The sequence below is a fragment of the Rhamphochromis sp. 'chilingali' genome (genome assembly GCF_963969265.1).
Source record: "Rhamphochromis sp. 'chilingali' genome assembly, chromosome: 21".
Classification (NCBI taxonomy): Eukaryota; Metazoa; Chordata; class Actinopteri; order Cichliformes; family Cichlidae; genus Rhamphochromis; species Rhamphochromis sp. 'chilingali'.
The window spans coordinates 10,315,468-10,333,271 of NC_137949.1; the positions used below are offsets into that span (position 1 = coordinate 10,315,468).

At 46.6% G+C, this 17,804-nt stretch overlaps 1 protein-coding gene across 1 annotated transcript in view; it reads left to right on the top strand.

The window, feature by feature from the left end:
• myt1lb (myelin transcription factor 1-like, b) overlaps window positions 1-17,804 on the top strand; it is a 112,848-nt gene that overhangs the window by 55,340 nt on the left and 39,704 nt on the right. Inside the window, exon 5 of the mRNA XM_080871827.1 lies at window positions 16,329-16,798. Coding sequence (XP_080727953.1) covers window positions 16,329-16,798 — 470 coding nt within the window. The remainder of the gene's footprint in view (window positions 1-16,328; window positions 16,799-17,804) is intronic.

Genomic DNA, 17,804 nt, shown 5'->3' on the forward strand with positions numbered 1-17,804 from the left:
GAAATATAGATGAAGCCGCCACAATGTTGCTTCGTAAAATCCTGTTTTGAGTGTTCTGGCTGTTGCCATCTTAGCTTTTTGAAGACCTTCCGGTCCTTTTTGACTGTAATGGGATCATAATTTCCTAAATGAACATCATGTCATATTCAATAAGACTAGAAATAAACCATAAATGCATCAGGAGTCTTTAATGTTTACTGAGCTCACAGATCCATGAGCAGCAGGTTCGTTTTATACAATCTGACGAGTCATCCCTGCTGGACATTGGCTTCAGTTTTCAGACTCTGAAGCGTCACATACCCAAACCCTAACCCGGCTTTTAATTACACTCTGTGGCAGAAATAGGTTGTAATGGTAGCCCACCTCTGAGGCTGAAGCTCGTGTAAAGCTTCACTCTGAGTGCAGTGCCAGCCTTCAGCAGGACGCCGTTAATGAAGAATATGTCCTGTACATAAAGGTTGGAGGTCAGAAGTGGAGTCATTCAGCAGCAGCAGCAGGACACCTTGTTAACTCAGACTTATCTGCTCACGAGCAGAGGTTAACGGGTCTGTTCTAACAAGGTTTCTATGGTTAGTCAACACTGATACAGGTGACTGAAGAAGATGCTGGCAGTAATTAAAAATGACAAGGGGAAGTTATCAGCAAATGTTGGCGCAAGGCATCTTGGGAATTGCTGTCCTTGATGCTATTTAAACTCTGTGGTTTGAGCACTAGAATCCACATAATCGTAGCGTTTATTCAGCCGTACGCTGGCAAACAAAGGCATGTGGTTCCTGAACGCGAGGCTTGGAAATAAATCAACATTTTTGTGTGGAAACAGAAAGGTAAGCAGCAGCAGAGACAGACTGTTACAACATCCTGCTCACCGGATTTGATTTCAGCTTTTCAAGGACTTGAACAAACAGGATTCACTGAACGCACTCACTTTAGGGAGACTTTCTTTCATGCTTTCACCTCTGGCTTCTGCCATTGTTTTCACAGAGATACCTGCAGTAAATTGGGCATAAACATCAAGAAGTGTTGTTTTCCAGCCCTCGTTCTTTTAAACGTTCTCGTAGAACAGGCCGTTTTGATATTGATGAGCGAAGAATGAGGACGGTAGGAAGGGAAAGGCAAAGAGATTAGGCGAAACAAAAGGTGAGATGAGAGAGCGCTCACCTTGTTCTAAGCAGCAATAAAAGCCTCGCTAATCCACCTGGCCTTGCCTCTGAGGACATATTTCTCTGTGTGCCAAACGGAGAGGGTGTTCAATTCAACCCACACAGGGCAGACTTAATAATTACTCTCGCTTTGAACGCAATTTCCTGGCTGTGGGGAATGATTGACAGATTGTATCCATGGTGTCAGGGGGGCCAGCCACGCCCACCCTGACTAAGGTAGAAATTAGAGAGCAGCAGGAGCTAAATTACACCTTAGCAGAGACCTCTGGCAGGAGGACAGGAGGGGAAGCATGATGAATGAGAAAAAGATCAGAACGGAAAGGTAGCGGGTGAGTCGCGTGGGAGCATGGAGATGATTGGAGGAATGGCTCGGAAATACATTTGAGGCACACGCACGCACACACACGGATGCTGGTAGACACACAAAGGCTCGCGCTGAGGTAATGGGTCTGCAGTACTATTGGAGTGCAAAGGGAGAGACACTTAAATGCCATCTCTGCAGTTGGGATGCTATTTACTCCCTCTCCCTTGCACACAGCCGTCTCTGCTCTCTCCACTATGTCATGCTCTCAAAGCACTCAGACTGATATGAGAGCAGTGAGCGGCCGGCAGAGTGGCACAATGAGTCTTCGGGTATCTACAGTGGAGGAGCTCAACAACAGCAGGAAGTGCACAGAAAGAGTGACGGATCGCTGCAAAGCAGAGAATAAATCTGCAGCGTCCCTCTGAAGAACCTCATTTACTCGTAACGTAGAGAAAAGACCCAAAGAATGATCTGCTTCCACAAATATCCTCTTCCTTTGTGATTAAAAACACATCGGTTATCACGAGCACTTCAAAAGTGAGACGTTCCTTCGTTGCCTCCAGCAGTTTGTGGGCTGATTTCTAAGTGAAGGACGAATTGAATGAAGCCTGTTTTCCCACCAGGAATTTGATTTCCAGGTGAAAACCACAGCCAAACATTGAACGTCCAATATTTGAAGGGCGGGGTTAATGACTTTCACTGTCCATTTGCAGGCGCTCTAATACAGGCTCGAGGTCAGCTGTTTCATCCAACCTCCCAAACTGTCCGACCTGATTATTTCATTATGAACTACGACCGTGATGAAAATAAGCAAAGCAAAATGAAATGCTAACCTGATGTGTTACACTAAAGCAGAACAGTACTGACTTTGTCCTGCACTAAATCAATGACTTCTCTGTAGTAATAGTCAGTAGCAGTACAGGCCAATCAGACAGCAAGCTGCAGCTGTTCAACCCCGTCACACCAAAACTGTCCCTGAGTAACATCTGGAAACTACTCAGCCTCATCTTGTCTCACTGTTTGACACATTTTGTTATGTAGGCCGTCTGAAAATAGCCTACAAGCTGCTGAATCTACAATGTGAAATTCTCTAGCAGGAAATTCTAAGTTACAAATACCCACCTTAACCATAATATTTAGATTCAGCTAATTGGACTTTCTCATGGTTTGTCACGTATCGTGTCACGCTGTCATCTACGTTGGACGCAGTTCAACCAGGAAACTTGAGTTGTGAGTGGTTGATTTCTGCGCTCGCTAGCAGAGTACTGTGGTCGTAGTTTGCTTGGAAGATGCAGACTTGTCTGCAAACACTTGCTGAGTGGCAGCGAAACACCAAAAAGTCACGCAAACTGAAAATGAGACAGTTCGCCTTCAAAATAAAAGCTTTTCAGAGTTTCACTTGAGATCGTTAATTTTTGTGTACAAATTCCATGCAAACTGGTGGTGACCACGGCAACCGTAGCTGCCAAAGGAAAGAGGTTTTTGCCAAATGGGTGGAGAATAGAAACTGGTGACCACTGTTTGGCAGGCAGTTGCAGAGCAGTCTTTGGACAGGTTACATGGTTAGTGACAAGTTCTGGGTTTTGAGCCATAAGTGACCATATTTGGATCAGAGGGTGGAGTCCTACTTTCAGCTCCATTCACAGATACTAATCTAATCAGTCCGCAGTAACATCCAGACAAAAATTCACTCAGCGAAACTGGAGCTCGGACTTGTTGGACCATCTCTCAGTATAATTAGCTGCACAGCAGCCATGTTAGTCAGATATTATATTGGTCAGATGCTTTAAAAATACTCCAAAAGGAACAAACCAGTGTTTGTATGTAGACCTGTTTATTTCTGCTGTAAGGTTGGACATTTTAACATGGGAGTCTACAGGGACTGATTATATTTGAAAGACAGCTTCAAGTGGCCATTAGAGGAACTGCAGCTTCACTTTTCACCCCCAGAGGTTGCTGCTTTGTGCCAAACCACTTATTCCTCCTGATGGTCTGATGGTCCACTAGGAGTCAGATGGTGTACTGTAGGTTTACCTCTATCTGGGTAAAGTGCTTCCATCCTGGCTTTAAGGACCCTCGACTGGAGCAGAGCCTTCAGAACAGGCTCTTCACCTGAAGAAAGAGAGGGGACAGAGGCGAGGGGCAGCTCACTGACACACATTCGCATCCACATCTACATCGGCGCTCTTAATGCGATCACACACGCACACGCACAACCTACTTCACATGTAGAGCAGCATTCCCAGCTGAGTGCCGCTCTCCAACCTGGCAATTTGAGCGGAAAGAGAATCCAGCTAAAGTACACAGGGCGTCATGCTGATTTCACAACAGGGGGGTTGAATGGCAGAATGGCCTCACTACAGCCCTCGTTACTGATCCGGCAAGATCCGACTCATCTGTTTCAATAGCACTCTATCATTTGCACTTATGTGTGCATGCACAAGTGGAGGCAGATTGCACGAGTCCAAATTGTTCACTGGAAATGCTGCTTCTATGTGACGCAGGACCAATTTCACGCAGTCAAACCTGCACGCCACGAGCGAGCGACGAGCACACGGAAACGCGTACCCACAGCAACATCTGACGGGGATGTTTTTGGGTGACATTTAGTTTCTAGGTTGCACAAGATGCTTGTATAAATGAATCATGAGTGAATCTGTGAGGTGTGAATAATAGATGGGAGGAGAGGTAAAAACAAAGGAGTGCTGTTATTATTTGTTAATAAGACACTCTGGAGCATCACTAACTAGATCTCATTACCTCCGTAGTCACATTTTCCCACACACCACATGCCAAACTCATGCACAAGTCTCTCATCCTGCATGACTATTTTTACCTGTGAAGCCTGCCGTTGCCTAGCGCTCTGTAATTACAGCCCACACTCCACCAATGAGTGATTAGAAGCAATGATGGATGGGTTAACGCTGTCACCTTAGGATGCCATGGTGCTGAGCTAATTATACGAGCGTACACGTGTCACATACCTGATAGCCCTCTCAGCCTTCTGCCATAACTCTGGAACAGGTGCGATAAAGGTGGACGATGTGTCTCCTGTTAATCTGCAGATAAGGCATGATGAAGTAACGCCGCAGCTGATTAATAGATCTCCGTGGCTCCTAAATGAGTTCCTTTGGTGTCACTTGGCACTTTAAATTTGCCTCATCAAACATCTGCTCCTGCGGCGTTACCATTTGTAGGCGGCCACGAGTTTTCCACTTAAAGCCAGCGCCCTGATTTCATCATCATCATCATCATCATCATCATCATCATCCTGTGTGAAAACACTGCCAAAATATATTTGGAGATTTTCACAATTTCAGTTTTTCTTTTCACCGCCTGAAAAGCTATGGATTTCCTGTCATATATGGACTTTCTGTCTCTGCATAGACAATGTCTGTGCAGGATGGAGATGGAGCGCGCGCCTACTTATACATGCAAAGTGTGAGGGGTTGCGTTTATGATTGCCACGACTGCAGCTGGGGCTGTGGGCTGAGTAATTGCCTGTCTTGGTAGGGGGAGCGTGGTAGCGAGCTAAAAGTCAAGTGCTCTCTTCCTGCTGTAGACCTCATTTGGATTCCACATAGCTAGCTAGCAAGCTAACGCCAGCCTTGGGCCTGTATTATTCATAGCTTGACAGATAGCGCTCACTAAAAGCATTGGAAGTGGGCCAGGTGGTGATGGAGCGACAGGGGAAGCAGCAACACTGCACCTCGCTCTCTGCCTGGCAGGAAGAGAAACAGATATGGAAATTGAAGATACAATGGAGCAGCAGAGAGATGAGCAGCTTTAACAGAAACAGGGAAATGCTAAGTGGGATCGGTACAGAGATGAAGAGAGTGAAGAGGTGAAGAGGGGACGAAAGGAATCAGACAGAATTATCTGAAGGCCGCGTGAAGCTAAAGGACAGTGCAACTACAAGACATTAAAGCAAAGATAGAAGACGAGCGAGCTCACCGCAAAATGGAGAGAAGACAGAAGCAGAGTGACTGTGAAGAGAGAACGAGGCAGCCATCCACCCCCGCCAAGCTCAGGAACCCCTCTGCCTCCATGTGCAGAACCAGATAAGGTCGCATTAATCAAAATCTGCCACTTCCCCTTCCAAAAAAACACCGTCTCTGCCATCAGCCCCCCTCTGTGATGTATCTGTCACCGAAACAGAAATTTCCATATTTAATGGGAAAGCTTTATATCACCAAAAAGACAGTGTGGGCTGAGGGTGAAAGAACAGAGTCGGTCGGATCTGTCAGCTCTGTCATTAGCTTCTACACTTTAGACTTCATGTGGAGCCTCGGGGTTCATTCGGTTTGGCTCCGACGCAATTGTTATCATTCCCGCAGTATGATGACGGAGCCGGTCAGACATCGGTCGCTGTCACGTGCAACCAGAGGAACTATGGTGTAAACAGCGCATTATAAGGTTACTATTTCCTGTTCCTGTGCCTACTGCACGTCAGAGCAGTGAGTCCTTTTTCACTCAGTGAACTCCTTCATGTGAAAATGTGCCCGTTTTAATTCATTTTAAACTAGATTTGATTCAGCTTTACGCTTACTTCACCAGTTAGTATATATTTAGTTTACCACATGTGAACAGTCACAACCCTTTACTGCTCCATTTAACAGCTATTCACTTTGTTAAATCACCATTTTCAAAGGTTCAGTCAATATGTTTTAGCTAACTATTCCACTATTATTAGCTGTTAGCTATTCTTCTAGCAGGCAGTGTTCCAGTCTCTGGAAGCAGGATGAACTCCGCTTGACATCAAGTCACTGAAACAGGTGAACATAGTTGACTGTACAAAGTGTGACCATTATTGTCTTAATCCCCCGTAGATATGAACAGTTAGCCATGTCACAGAGCTCAAAGCCTTTTAACTCTGCTGTGGCTTTATTGCTATTAATATATTTGAAGGAAAACCTCATTAACAGCTGTTTTTATCTTAGCCACAACAAGCATATGACTTTGTGGAATTTGGTGCATCATTGGAAATTAAATACTTTATACACTTTTTAAAATTCGATCAGCCTTAAACATCTGCAGCGGTAATATTGATCCATGTAACACTGGTGTGGGACATTTGTAGAATAATTACTATTATTATAATCATATTATTACTACTACTATTAATAATTGCTTTTACTTTGAATGCGTTATGTGCAGTTTGCCAATAATGCAGTTTTTTATGCAGGGAGGTGTTTTCATCGTGTTTTATTTGCTCCATATCAGTCTGATATGATTCTTTAATTGTGCAGAAATGTGAGGATGCAGCTGAAAATGATGAGACAGGATTATTAAGTTGTTTTAATTCTGGTCATTTTTATGTTGTTGAAAATTGGAGGAAGATGGGAGGGGCTTAAATCATAATGTTAGCTGGTTGTTTCAGTCATCTAGTGTTGGTCAACAGTTATGACTGATATTAGCAGCACTACTTTTAGCGAGTTCACCATTTCTGTCACTTTTTACATGAGTGCATTTTGGCTGTTTCCACTGTGTATCCTTTACTTTTAGGCAGCTTTCAGCTCTTCATGTTTACTCAGTTGTTAAACTGTAATTTCTCGTTTTGTGAGATAAGTTGAATTTATCAGCCTAGGATACTGCAGACGTACCCCCTGGGGTATTGGTAGGCCTAAATTCCTGTGTGAGAGAATAACTGTGCATTTTTCTGCTGTCTGTTGTTTCCTTGTATGAACCTTTAATGCATTTTAAAAAAGCCTTTGAAAGCATTTCAAAGCCAGGGCTGCTAAATGTACAGTGGCACACACATGCGACTTCCTTTTTGATGACATTTGTTTATTCCCCCTTATTTGCCTCCTGTGCATATTATGACAAGCCTGCAGACTACCTTTCTGACATCACCCGGCGTCAGATAAACAGGTGGTGTTTATGCTTTTTTCATCCTCTTTTTTCTTCTTTTTTAATAACCGCATCCCTGAGGAAAGACATCAAAGGAAATAACAGATCATGTGCGATGAGCGCGGAGCGTGCCAGGGGGACATGATGGGCATGAAGAGGGGAGGCGGGGGGCAGGCAGCTGCTCAGGGCCAGCTTCAGGCCCGGGCACATCCTGACCCCTAACCCCTGAACCCACCACCAGCCCTCCCTTCCCCCCCGCCTGCCTCCTCTGGCCAGCCCTTCCCTTAGAGCAGCTGCCAACTAAATTACATCAATGTCAAAAAGCCCTCCTCCTCCTCCACTGCTGGAGAGACAGGGCTTAGTAAACATGGCACAGAGTGGGAATCACAATGAAACACACAAAGGGCAGACGCTTTATTCTGAACGCCAGTATTCGGTAAAAGATGAGGCTGGTGTTTCTTGTTATTGTCGACAAATCTCACGAAAAGAGCGAAAGCAGCCGTGCGTCGGTGCATCCATACGTTCTCTGTTCTCCAGCTGCTCCGTGGCTCTCAGCAGAAAGTCTGCTGGTTCCTGCTGGAGATGGAAATCTGGAGAAATGGGACATGAAGATGTGCACTTTGATTTAAAAAGACAGCTTCGTGCTGCAGGTTTTAGCAGTATATCCAGTATAAGGAACAAATCTGCTCATCCGAATAAATGGGCTAACCACGAGAAGGAGCTCCTTTCCAAAATGGCAGATAGGCCAGCAGCTAACTCACCGGCTTCCCTGTGCGCTCCTCTGAGTTGAGGGTGATTGATTGAAGTCATTACGCTTGTGGAGAGACTCCTTACCTGGCTAATCCAGGAGTGATTTTAGCTGCAGCATGACAGATAGCCACATTACACCCCCTGATTCTGCTGCCCGATGAGCTCCCTGCCTCCAGCTCTGCTGGAACATTATGCAGAGTAGCTTGTACGATAAACACAGATCAATAATCGACCAAATCTCCGACCTCGGAGTTAATTCAGGGGCCTCGAAACACAAATACTTCATGATATATGATAAATACTGCATTTGTGCTCAGAGTATTTAGTTATTTACTCACAATGAGGTACACAGTAAGTGAAAATCACATGTCATTGTAGTTATTTCAGCTTCAGTCCAAAAGACTTTTTAAGCAATTTAAATGTTCACAGCGAGGAAAACCCGACAGTTGTGCTAAAGTCACGGCGCGCTGCAGTCACCTCCATGCTTTGTTGTAGGCTGGTCACAGAGCTGATGTTAGGTATTAATTTTCATCTGTTCAGATTTATACAAATGGTCAAAATCACCCACACGAACATCATCGACGACCAACAGGAGCTCTTCTGTTTCCCCACAGAGCTTCTGCAGCATCTTCTTTTTCTTTTCGTTTTTCCAGAACGAACCACAGCAGACACAAAAAGCTGCTTCTGCTTCTGAATTTCCACCAGAAGCATGAAGGGAAATCATCTTAAAGGGACTTTAGCTGCAAAAAGTGACCCCGTAAGATCCTATATCTCTGCAAAATCCTCTACTCTCTGATTAAAAACTGACTCTTGGCTGTCTTTAGATGTCTTCCAGTGTGTGGTAGGCATTAGTTTAACGTAACCCAACAGGACAAAGAACAACCATTGCAGCTCTGAAGCTATAAATTTCCTCCTTCGACTCTTTCGGCATTTCATGTGGTACAACGAGAAAAACCCTGGCCCGTCTTGTCCCATCACAGCCCCATAAAAGCTCCATAATAAAGACACGGAGATGCTCCTCGCTCAAGCGTGGTGCTCAGGCTGATAAGATGAAAGGACTCAGTCCACCATCTCCCAGTAGAGAATCATGGCCTTAAACTTGGAGGTGCAAATGTTTGGACCAGCTGCTTCACACTCGACCGCATGCAGATGGACACACCATGATGCAGAAAGCATCTGTCCATGAAGACCACAAACAGGACTGTGGACAAGTAGCAAACACCCACCCAGAGCCAAACAGCCACTGAAAGCATGCTTGACTTTGGGTCAAGGACACAGATTTATGTCACAAACCTGACCAAAGTTGAATCTACATGTAATGCAGTCAGATCAACGCTGCATAGCTATCGACCCAAACTGTATTAGCAGTGTCCAGGAAAAAGAAAAGAAGTCCAGCTGCCTCCGTGACCTGGATGACTGAGCACCGTGCACACACATGTACCAGGAGATGTTAGCGTATGAGACCACGGCAATGACACTGAGCATTTTAGGAATGAGGGCGACTGCAGGGAGATGTTGCTCAGCACTGTTGTGCGTCTCAGCCGAGCTGAGCTCCCGGGCTCTCGCCAGGCTCGGGATAAAGGAGGAGACTCGACAGGCAGCGGGGAGTAAGGACACCAGCCAAGGCTCGGATAAAATCAAGAGCAAGAGTTAACGGCAAGAGTCGAGGCAGAGCAAGTGGAGTATTTGACTAAAAGTTGGGTTTAGTAGCTGCAGGCTGCACGTTAGAGCTGCAGCAGCGAGCAGACATGAGCAGAGAGTCTTTGGGGGCCCGCTGCCTCTCAGCCTCTCCACCGCCGCGCCCGCTGTCTGAAATCATTTAAATTACCGGCTGAAGAAACGGGGACTGTGGCATGTTAATGCTTCCTGGAGAAACGAAACACGAAAAGATTACAGTTAAATGATGCTTTCATTATTAACGCGTGTGCGTAAATCCAAGTGGACATGGAACCGCAACACCTACAAACATCATGTAAGTTTCCCTGACAGTGAGGATTATTCCAAGACCGCTGCTCCGAAGTAATTTTTCATGAGCTTTAGGACAGTCTGACAGTTATTCTGCTGAATCTGTGTGTGTGTGTTGGGGTGTGAATGGGTGATAGCAGCTGATATCCAAGCTGGAGCCAGAAAACGCCCCAAATTGCAGCGTCTGCCATGCGCTGAGCCTCCTGCACCGAGACGCTGCCTTTTGTTCTCGGCTGCTCGCGGGAGAAGCCTGACAGCTCTGAAATGATCCTCTCTCCTCTTTCACACTCTCACACACACACACAACTCTTCTTCTCATTTCAACTCTGCTGCCATAGATTCCCCATATTTCTGCACACACACAGAAGACTGGAGGACATGCATGCAAACATGCACAGAAACATACATTCTCCCTCTGCCTCCCTCCTATAGCCTCCCATTTTGCTCCCCCATTTGCTCTGCCTCCCTCTCATTTTTCCTTTCTCCTCGCTGGCTGGCGGTGAGGATGGTGAATCCCTCATGGATTTCTGGAGGGTATCACCATGGAGACAGGGCTCTGCCACACATGTCTATAGATCCTCCTGCTGGATAGGGAGCACAGTTAGAGGTGGTGCATTCCCTCCATCTCTGCTGTGCTCTGTGGAGGCAGACAGAGAGGCTGCGAAGAATGAGAAAATGGGAAAGGAGGTGGAAATATGGGAGGAAATCCACGGAGCTGAGTGTTTCTTTAACGGTTCTCAAACGATACTGAACATCAAGAACATTCTATGCTGCTCTTTAAAGGGCTCTGCGTGACGTTAAGAGAACATCTACATGTTAGTTCCTTTACATTACATTTAGTGTGTTTCAGGTTCCCACGTGGTTCCTCATTGGCCCTTTGGGAACATTTTGTTCAGGACTTCATAAGAATCTTCTTCTAGCTATTTGAAATGCTCAGTGCAGCACTACACACAAGACATGTGGGACCTACAAAGAACGTTCCCTCATGGTTCCCCACTGGTCCAGGTCGGTCCTATGCAGACGTCCCCTGTAGAGTTTAAAAGGGAATTCTGTTTTTCCTGTTTTAAACTACATGGATGACATTTGGGATGTTTAGAGAATATTCCAAGTGGTTCCATGAGAACAATAACGTACTGAGCATGTGCACATATGAGGCTCAGCTGTTCTTATTTAAACTTTCCAGTTGTTTTGTTTGTTAGTCTCAACGTAACATGGATGGTGAATTTGGGATGTTCAGGCGGTGTTCCCACATGGATCCATCATTCCCATGAGAGCGGTCAGGAAAGGGTGTTCAAAAACTTCCATATTAAATTTCTTTATTGGTGACATTACACAGAGGACATCAGCATATGTTTCCACGTTGGACACGTGAGAACATCTCAAACATTCGCATATGGCTCCAAGTCGGTCTCATGAAATCGTTCTTATGTGACATTTGTTTCGATAATGTTCCTGTATGGTTCCCGATGGGTGACGCTGAGAGGTTTCGAGGACTTAATCAGGATGTTCACATATGGATCTAAGCTGCTCGTTTAATGTGCGTTTAAGAGGATGTCCAGTTCTGTTTATTCATGGGTCACATGACAGCGTAACACAGAGGACACCTTCAGGATGGACGCCTGTTGGTAAAATAAGAAAATCCCTTTGAGAAGTCAAGAACATTTAATATTGTCTCAGTACAACGCTGCAGTGTCAAAGGTCAGCTATGTGCACATGAAAACAAAAAAGTCCCCACTTTTAGATGACGCTGCATGTGTTTGTTTTTTTTGTGCAGGATTACACAGGAGATATTTGGGAGCATTTAAAAGACCTGATGGGGTCTGAGTTTGTGCTTATTTCATGAACAACGAGGGGACAGTCAAGTTGTTCTCGGGATTTTCAGGGAACCAGTCTTAAAGTTCCCTTTCAGGTTCCCCAGGATGTTTGGAGAACCTTTAGTTCTGCTCACGATGCGGAGGCAGACACTCAGTGGACTTTTGGACGTTCTAGAAATATTTAGGAGACGTTCCCTTTCCACAGAGTGTCTGCATCGAGCAACTTCACAATTTAGACTCCCGGGATGTTTTGGGAATGTTTGCTGGCAGAATGGATGTTGCCTAATGTTCCAGAAAATTCCCAATCACAGTGCTGTGTTCTTTAAAGAACAGTGGGATGACAGACATCAAAAGTGTTCGTCCCTGTAGGTCACGACACTGAAGTTCGGTAACCTTTTTAGAACCTTCTGTGACTCTAAATGAGGATGAAGGATGCTGACCTGTAATGTTATTCTAAAATATGAGCCGAGAAAGGAGCCGGGGTGGAAACAGACAGAGAGATTTGAGGTGGGAATGTTTGGTGACAAGAGGAGATGACGAGGGAGAGAGGGAAAAAGCAGCAGCAGCTGCCTCATCCGTGCGTCACGGAGACAAATAGTGTGTGATGCTAATGACTGGCTAAAGCTTTTGCCCCTGCTGCGAACAGCCGCTAATATGACTGCTAATAAAGGCACCGTGGAACGCTGTCGCATTCCAGCAGTCGCTCAACTGTCACCCAAAATTAGCCAAACAGGAGCTCTCCCTCTCCTGCCGCCACCCTCCCCCCCGCCTCACATTAAATCGCAGGGAATGGGGCCCTCTCCGTATCCAAAAGGTTTCTTTTCTGCATTAAAAGGCCACTTGTTCACACTGTAATAGAATTTGTTCCATCTTCTAATGCCAAGGATGCCCACTCCATGAAATATGAAGTGGTCTTTTTGTGTTCTGAGGCTCTTTTCTTCTTTGATTACTACCTCTCGTACGGCTCACTCTTCTTGGAGGACTTTGTGATGCTGCCGGGGGGACAAAAGCAAAAGCAAACTCAGGATGGTGCAGTATTTTCTCATCGCCTTCCTTTGTCTGCACAGTGACTGCAGAATTTCTTTTTAATTATTTCTGGAATTTTAATTGCCAAGTGAAGCGAGTGGGATGCAGTGCCTGTGATGACGAATGTCGCAGCCAAGGTCACACAGCGATGGAGCCAGGGAACGTGGGATGGCCGAGCTGCGGAGGCTTCCTGTGGCTTAGTCATCGTAGGGCAAACAAACCTTTCACCGTGTCACAACGAGCTGACAGCTCAGGGACGAGAGGACACCTGAGAGCCGGGCGCTCTGTATGCAGCGCTCCTCAACGGCAGCGTGATTAAAAGTCATTTACATAAGAATCTGTGTGGCTGCTCTCAGCGAGCCGGAGCTCTTTAATGGCATCCAAATGTCTGTTGGACCGTAGGCGGAACTTTCAGCAGCGTCAGGTTTTAAAGCTTGTTCACGCTCTGCTAAAAGGCATCCCTGTTTGTACAAGCCTGACCCGAAATAATGAAGCGCACTCGACTCCTTTTAAAACTACAATGAAAAATACACAAGCCAGCAGTTATTATTTGCTATCCATTAGCTGATGTTGCAGAGCAATTATAGCAATTCAACAGCATTGCTTTGATTCAGGTGTAGTCACATTAATACCTGTCAGCCACTGAGCCGGCGCTGAATGCTTGACAGCAAACACCAAGTCAAACGTGCTCCGTGCAGCATTTTCAGGTATTAAACGCTTTTTTATTGCCAATTTGTGAACACAGGATAACGCAGTCTAAAATACGAGACATTGCCCAACTTTTGTTTGTCTGAAAATCCAGGAGATAAAAGGCTCACGCTCGTTCCCCGAGAGCCTCGCTGCAGTGCTTCCCAACACTGAGCGACGCTGGCTAACGTAAGCTTAGCAATAGAGCCGACTAATCAGGACGTCACCAAACGACCGCAGCAGACTCCACAAAAACCAACACTGGTAGCTTCAGAGGCTTCAGATGAATACAGAGAGCTAGCTAAAGCCTCGGTCACTCAGGCCTGAGCACTGACTGATAGCCGCCACTTGCTAGGGGAAAATGAACCAACTGGCTGCAACTGGTTCCTGGTGGTACCTGTGAAATAGATGGTGAGACTCCGATAATGCAAGCCTAGAGACCAGTCAGTAATCCCATGGTAACCACCAGTCGCTAGGGAAAAATATATATTCCCTGCCTGGTTGCTGGAGGTGAAATAGGCTGCAAATCCTCTGCTGTCGTCGCCTGTAGTTTTCTAAAAAACGCTGTGAAAACATTGATGCAAACTGGAAACAGTGACCATTTACCTTCAAAGTAAAAGATGCACCTATTGAAAATGTTTAGTGTCAGCGGTGACGCTAGACTTTTACTTTGAAGGAGAACATCTCAGTTTCTGGTTTGCGTTGCACTTTTTCGAGCTTCACTTCAACTCAGAGAGCACGAGTCAAGTGTTTGCAGATCAGTCTGCATCTTCCATGCAAAATGTGCATGTCAGCAGCGGCAGTGTGTGAGCAACCAAAGCAATAACATCGAGGGTTTTGGTGCTGCACACTCTTTGCAACCCAGTTCACTTGGCAACAGCCAGCGACCTCAAGCAACCACTCACCAACCACTCACCAACCATTCACCAACCACTCACCAACCATTCACCAATCAGAGGCGTATGTGACTGAGGCCTCAGCCCATCTGCTGTGTTTTGGGGAGGGGCGGAGCTGCTGTCAGGGGCGCTGCTTTGAGTGGATAAGGTGGGCACTTGTAGTTTCAGCATGTCAAAGGCTGCTTTGTTGTGTCTACACTGACACTTGGGCAAACAGTTTTTATGCTCTCTCAGCTGCAGGACAACATACATGACATAGAGAACACACAGGCCGACGGTATCCTGCACACGGTGCTGCACTGGTCGCCTGCAGGACTGCTTCACTGCTAAAATAAAGGTGGAACTGCAGGACTAGAAGACAGAGGGAGGGAGGAGGGGTGAGGTGTTTATCTGCTTTTCACACCGCTCCCCCACTCCCCCCACTCCTCCCACTCACCTATCCCCCCCTCCTGCCAGCCCGCCTGCCTTGGCAGCCGCTAACCTGCTGGGACCGGCCCTTGATTTATTTGGAGAGGGCGCTGGAACAGAGGGGCTGGGATGAGTGGCATTTTAATGTGCTTTTGAGATGTTTGGTCACAAGCACTATTGATCACTGTGCTGCAGCACGCCACCGCCCCCTCCCTCACTGTCCTGCAGACCTTCTCACTGCCCTGGGGGAGAGGTTGTCAGGCAGGGAATGAGTTTCCATGTGGGCTTAGATTAATGAAATGAGCCCCCTGGTTGCGGGGGGTGCAGGGGGTCAGACCATTAAGGAATTTCAGGGCTGGGCAAGATTGAGCCTGCCAGCTGACTGACTGATGGGCGAAAGAAAGAAAGAGAGAGCACAAGGGAGAGGATATTGGATGAAGCAGAGGAAGAGAGGAAACAAAAAGGGGTACCTGAGACCGTCTGACCACTGCGATGAGTTTTTCCCAGCACAAAAGTAGCTCACAGTGACTAACAGTTGCCATTTTCTCCCCTCGCGTGCCGCCTGTGCCATTCGTTCACATCAGGTCCCACTCTAAGTAGCGCAGAACCCGGGGAAACATCCAGAGGTTGTAAAAATGGGAGCCAGGGATATTTCACAGCCGAGTGAACATGCCCAAAGCGTGTTTAGCTCTCTCGCACTCGGGCCTGGACAGGGGGTTTATTTGATGGCCAAAACACTCAGCAGAACTCATCATAATTCTGACTGTGTGGTGCTTTTGTTCTAACGTGCCAAATGTGCGTGCGCAGCCACGACACACACGAACGGTCGCACACACGGGCGGCTCGGGGGGCCCGGTAGGAGTCGGGACTCTCCGAGGTTTGATGAATCAAATGGATTAAGCCCCTGTGATCAATAGCCGGGGCAAATACACAGATTATCAGATTATCAGATTAGGATCTGTCCCCCTGCTGCCGGGGGGAGCCGGAGAATACATTAAAACCCGAGGTGCCTCGGCAAGATTCAATTAATCAGGCTACAGGTTGTCTGTTTCCCCTTACAGTCAATTCCAGACAGGCAGATGTGTTTTGCTTCACTTGGGAACAAGGACATATCAGTTTGGAACAAAGCGTTTGCAGGGCATGCACAGTGATTTTCTCCTGCCGGAAGAGCAAACTGATGGTACCTGAATATCAATGAATGTGGAAACTAAACCAGATCTTCTGCTTTTTGTTTCCCTGCACAGATAGAGAGTCGACATCTTTGCGTTTTGTTGTTTATCAGTTAATGAGTGCGTGTCTAATTAAGGCCGTTTGGGCAAAGTTTGATCTTCTGAATATTTCTTTGCTCCTGAGCGATGTACTATATAACCACAGCGTCGCAGCACAGGCCCCGGCACAAACCAGAGTGAACGTTTATGGGCAGGTGGTGCTAACGGCTAACGGCTGCCCTCTTATCTCTCCTCTGCAGTGTGTACGGCTGCCCTCTGGCCAAGAAGAGGAAGAGCATAGACAGACAAACCTTGGAAACATCCCCAAAGAGGAGCACCTACCTTGATGACATGGACAACTCCACAATGGAGGAGTGCTACGAGACGGACGGAACCGAGGAGATGGATGACCGGGAGGAAGAGGAGGAGGAAGGAGCTGTAGAGGATGAGGAGGAGGAGGGGGAAGTGGAGGAGGAGGAAGAGGAGGAGGTAGAAGCCTACATGGACTACAATGTAGAGCAAATGGAGCACGAGGACGGGGAGGTGGAGACAGGGGATGGAGAGGGGGAAGAGGAAGCAGAGGAGGAGGAGGTAGAGGTGGAGCAGGAAGAAGAAGAGGAGGGTGATGAAGGAAGGGTGGTGGAGGCAGAAGAGGAGGAGGAGGAAGGAGTAGAAGAGGTGGATTATGAAGACGGAGAGGAGGAGGAAGGAGAGCAGAATCAAGGGCAAGGTGAGAGCACCGTCATTTCCACCTGTTATTGTTATTGATGATTAATTATTGATATAACGTGTTAGGCATAATGGGTAAGAGTACCTTCAGTGAAGGGTTTAAAGGCACGTTTTAATGCCACTTTCCACTGAAGCAGCGGCTGTGCAGGTCCAGCCGGCCCCACAGGCAGCAGCTTACTGCTGCACAACAACTCCCATCGTTGTGTTTGAGGTGGGAGGTTGTGCCAGTTCTCATTTTCACACACACTGCCTCAGAGGAGGTGAGTCCTCTGACTCCATGGAGAATGACATTTTGGTCTGGTTCTGTGCATTTCCACCCCTAAAACACTGGTGCCAGTACTGCTGTTAGTGGATATGGGAGGGGTGACTGGAAGAAACTCATCAGTGATTCACAGATGCAGCCCACAGACTCTGTCCTCCATGACATAAAGTATCCAAACAGTTATCAAGCCTGTCAAAATGTAGGCTAGTTCGTCTGGTTATAGAAACGTTGTCACAGTGGAAACACACCCTGCAGCAGCGGCCCCCCAGCCTTTTTTGCCCCACAGATGGTTTAATGTCACGCAATATTTTCACGACCGGCCTTTAAGGTGTTGCGGATAAACACAACAAAATAAAACAATATGACCGAGACAAAAACTGTGGTATTTGGTAAATATAATAGTAAACATGAATTCACTGTGTAATTGTGTAGCTTTATTAGCAGTGTCCTTCTGAAATGCACCAACAACACTGACAGTAACATCCTCCTCTCTGCCCCTCCTCTCTTCCCCTGTCAGGTCGCTATGGTAACGTGTAAATATTTATTTCAAAATAAGACGAACAACTACAACACAGGAAACTGAATTAACGATAAAAACCCTGAAAACCATAAATTTCACACCCATGAGTTGGTACCAAACGACTCAGGGGCCGGTCTGTGGCCCAGGGGGTTGGGGACCACAGAAGCGCACCCAGGTCCAGTGGACACGGTGCCTGATCTAGAACTGGTTCCATGTATTTCTGCC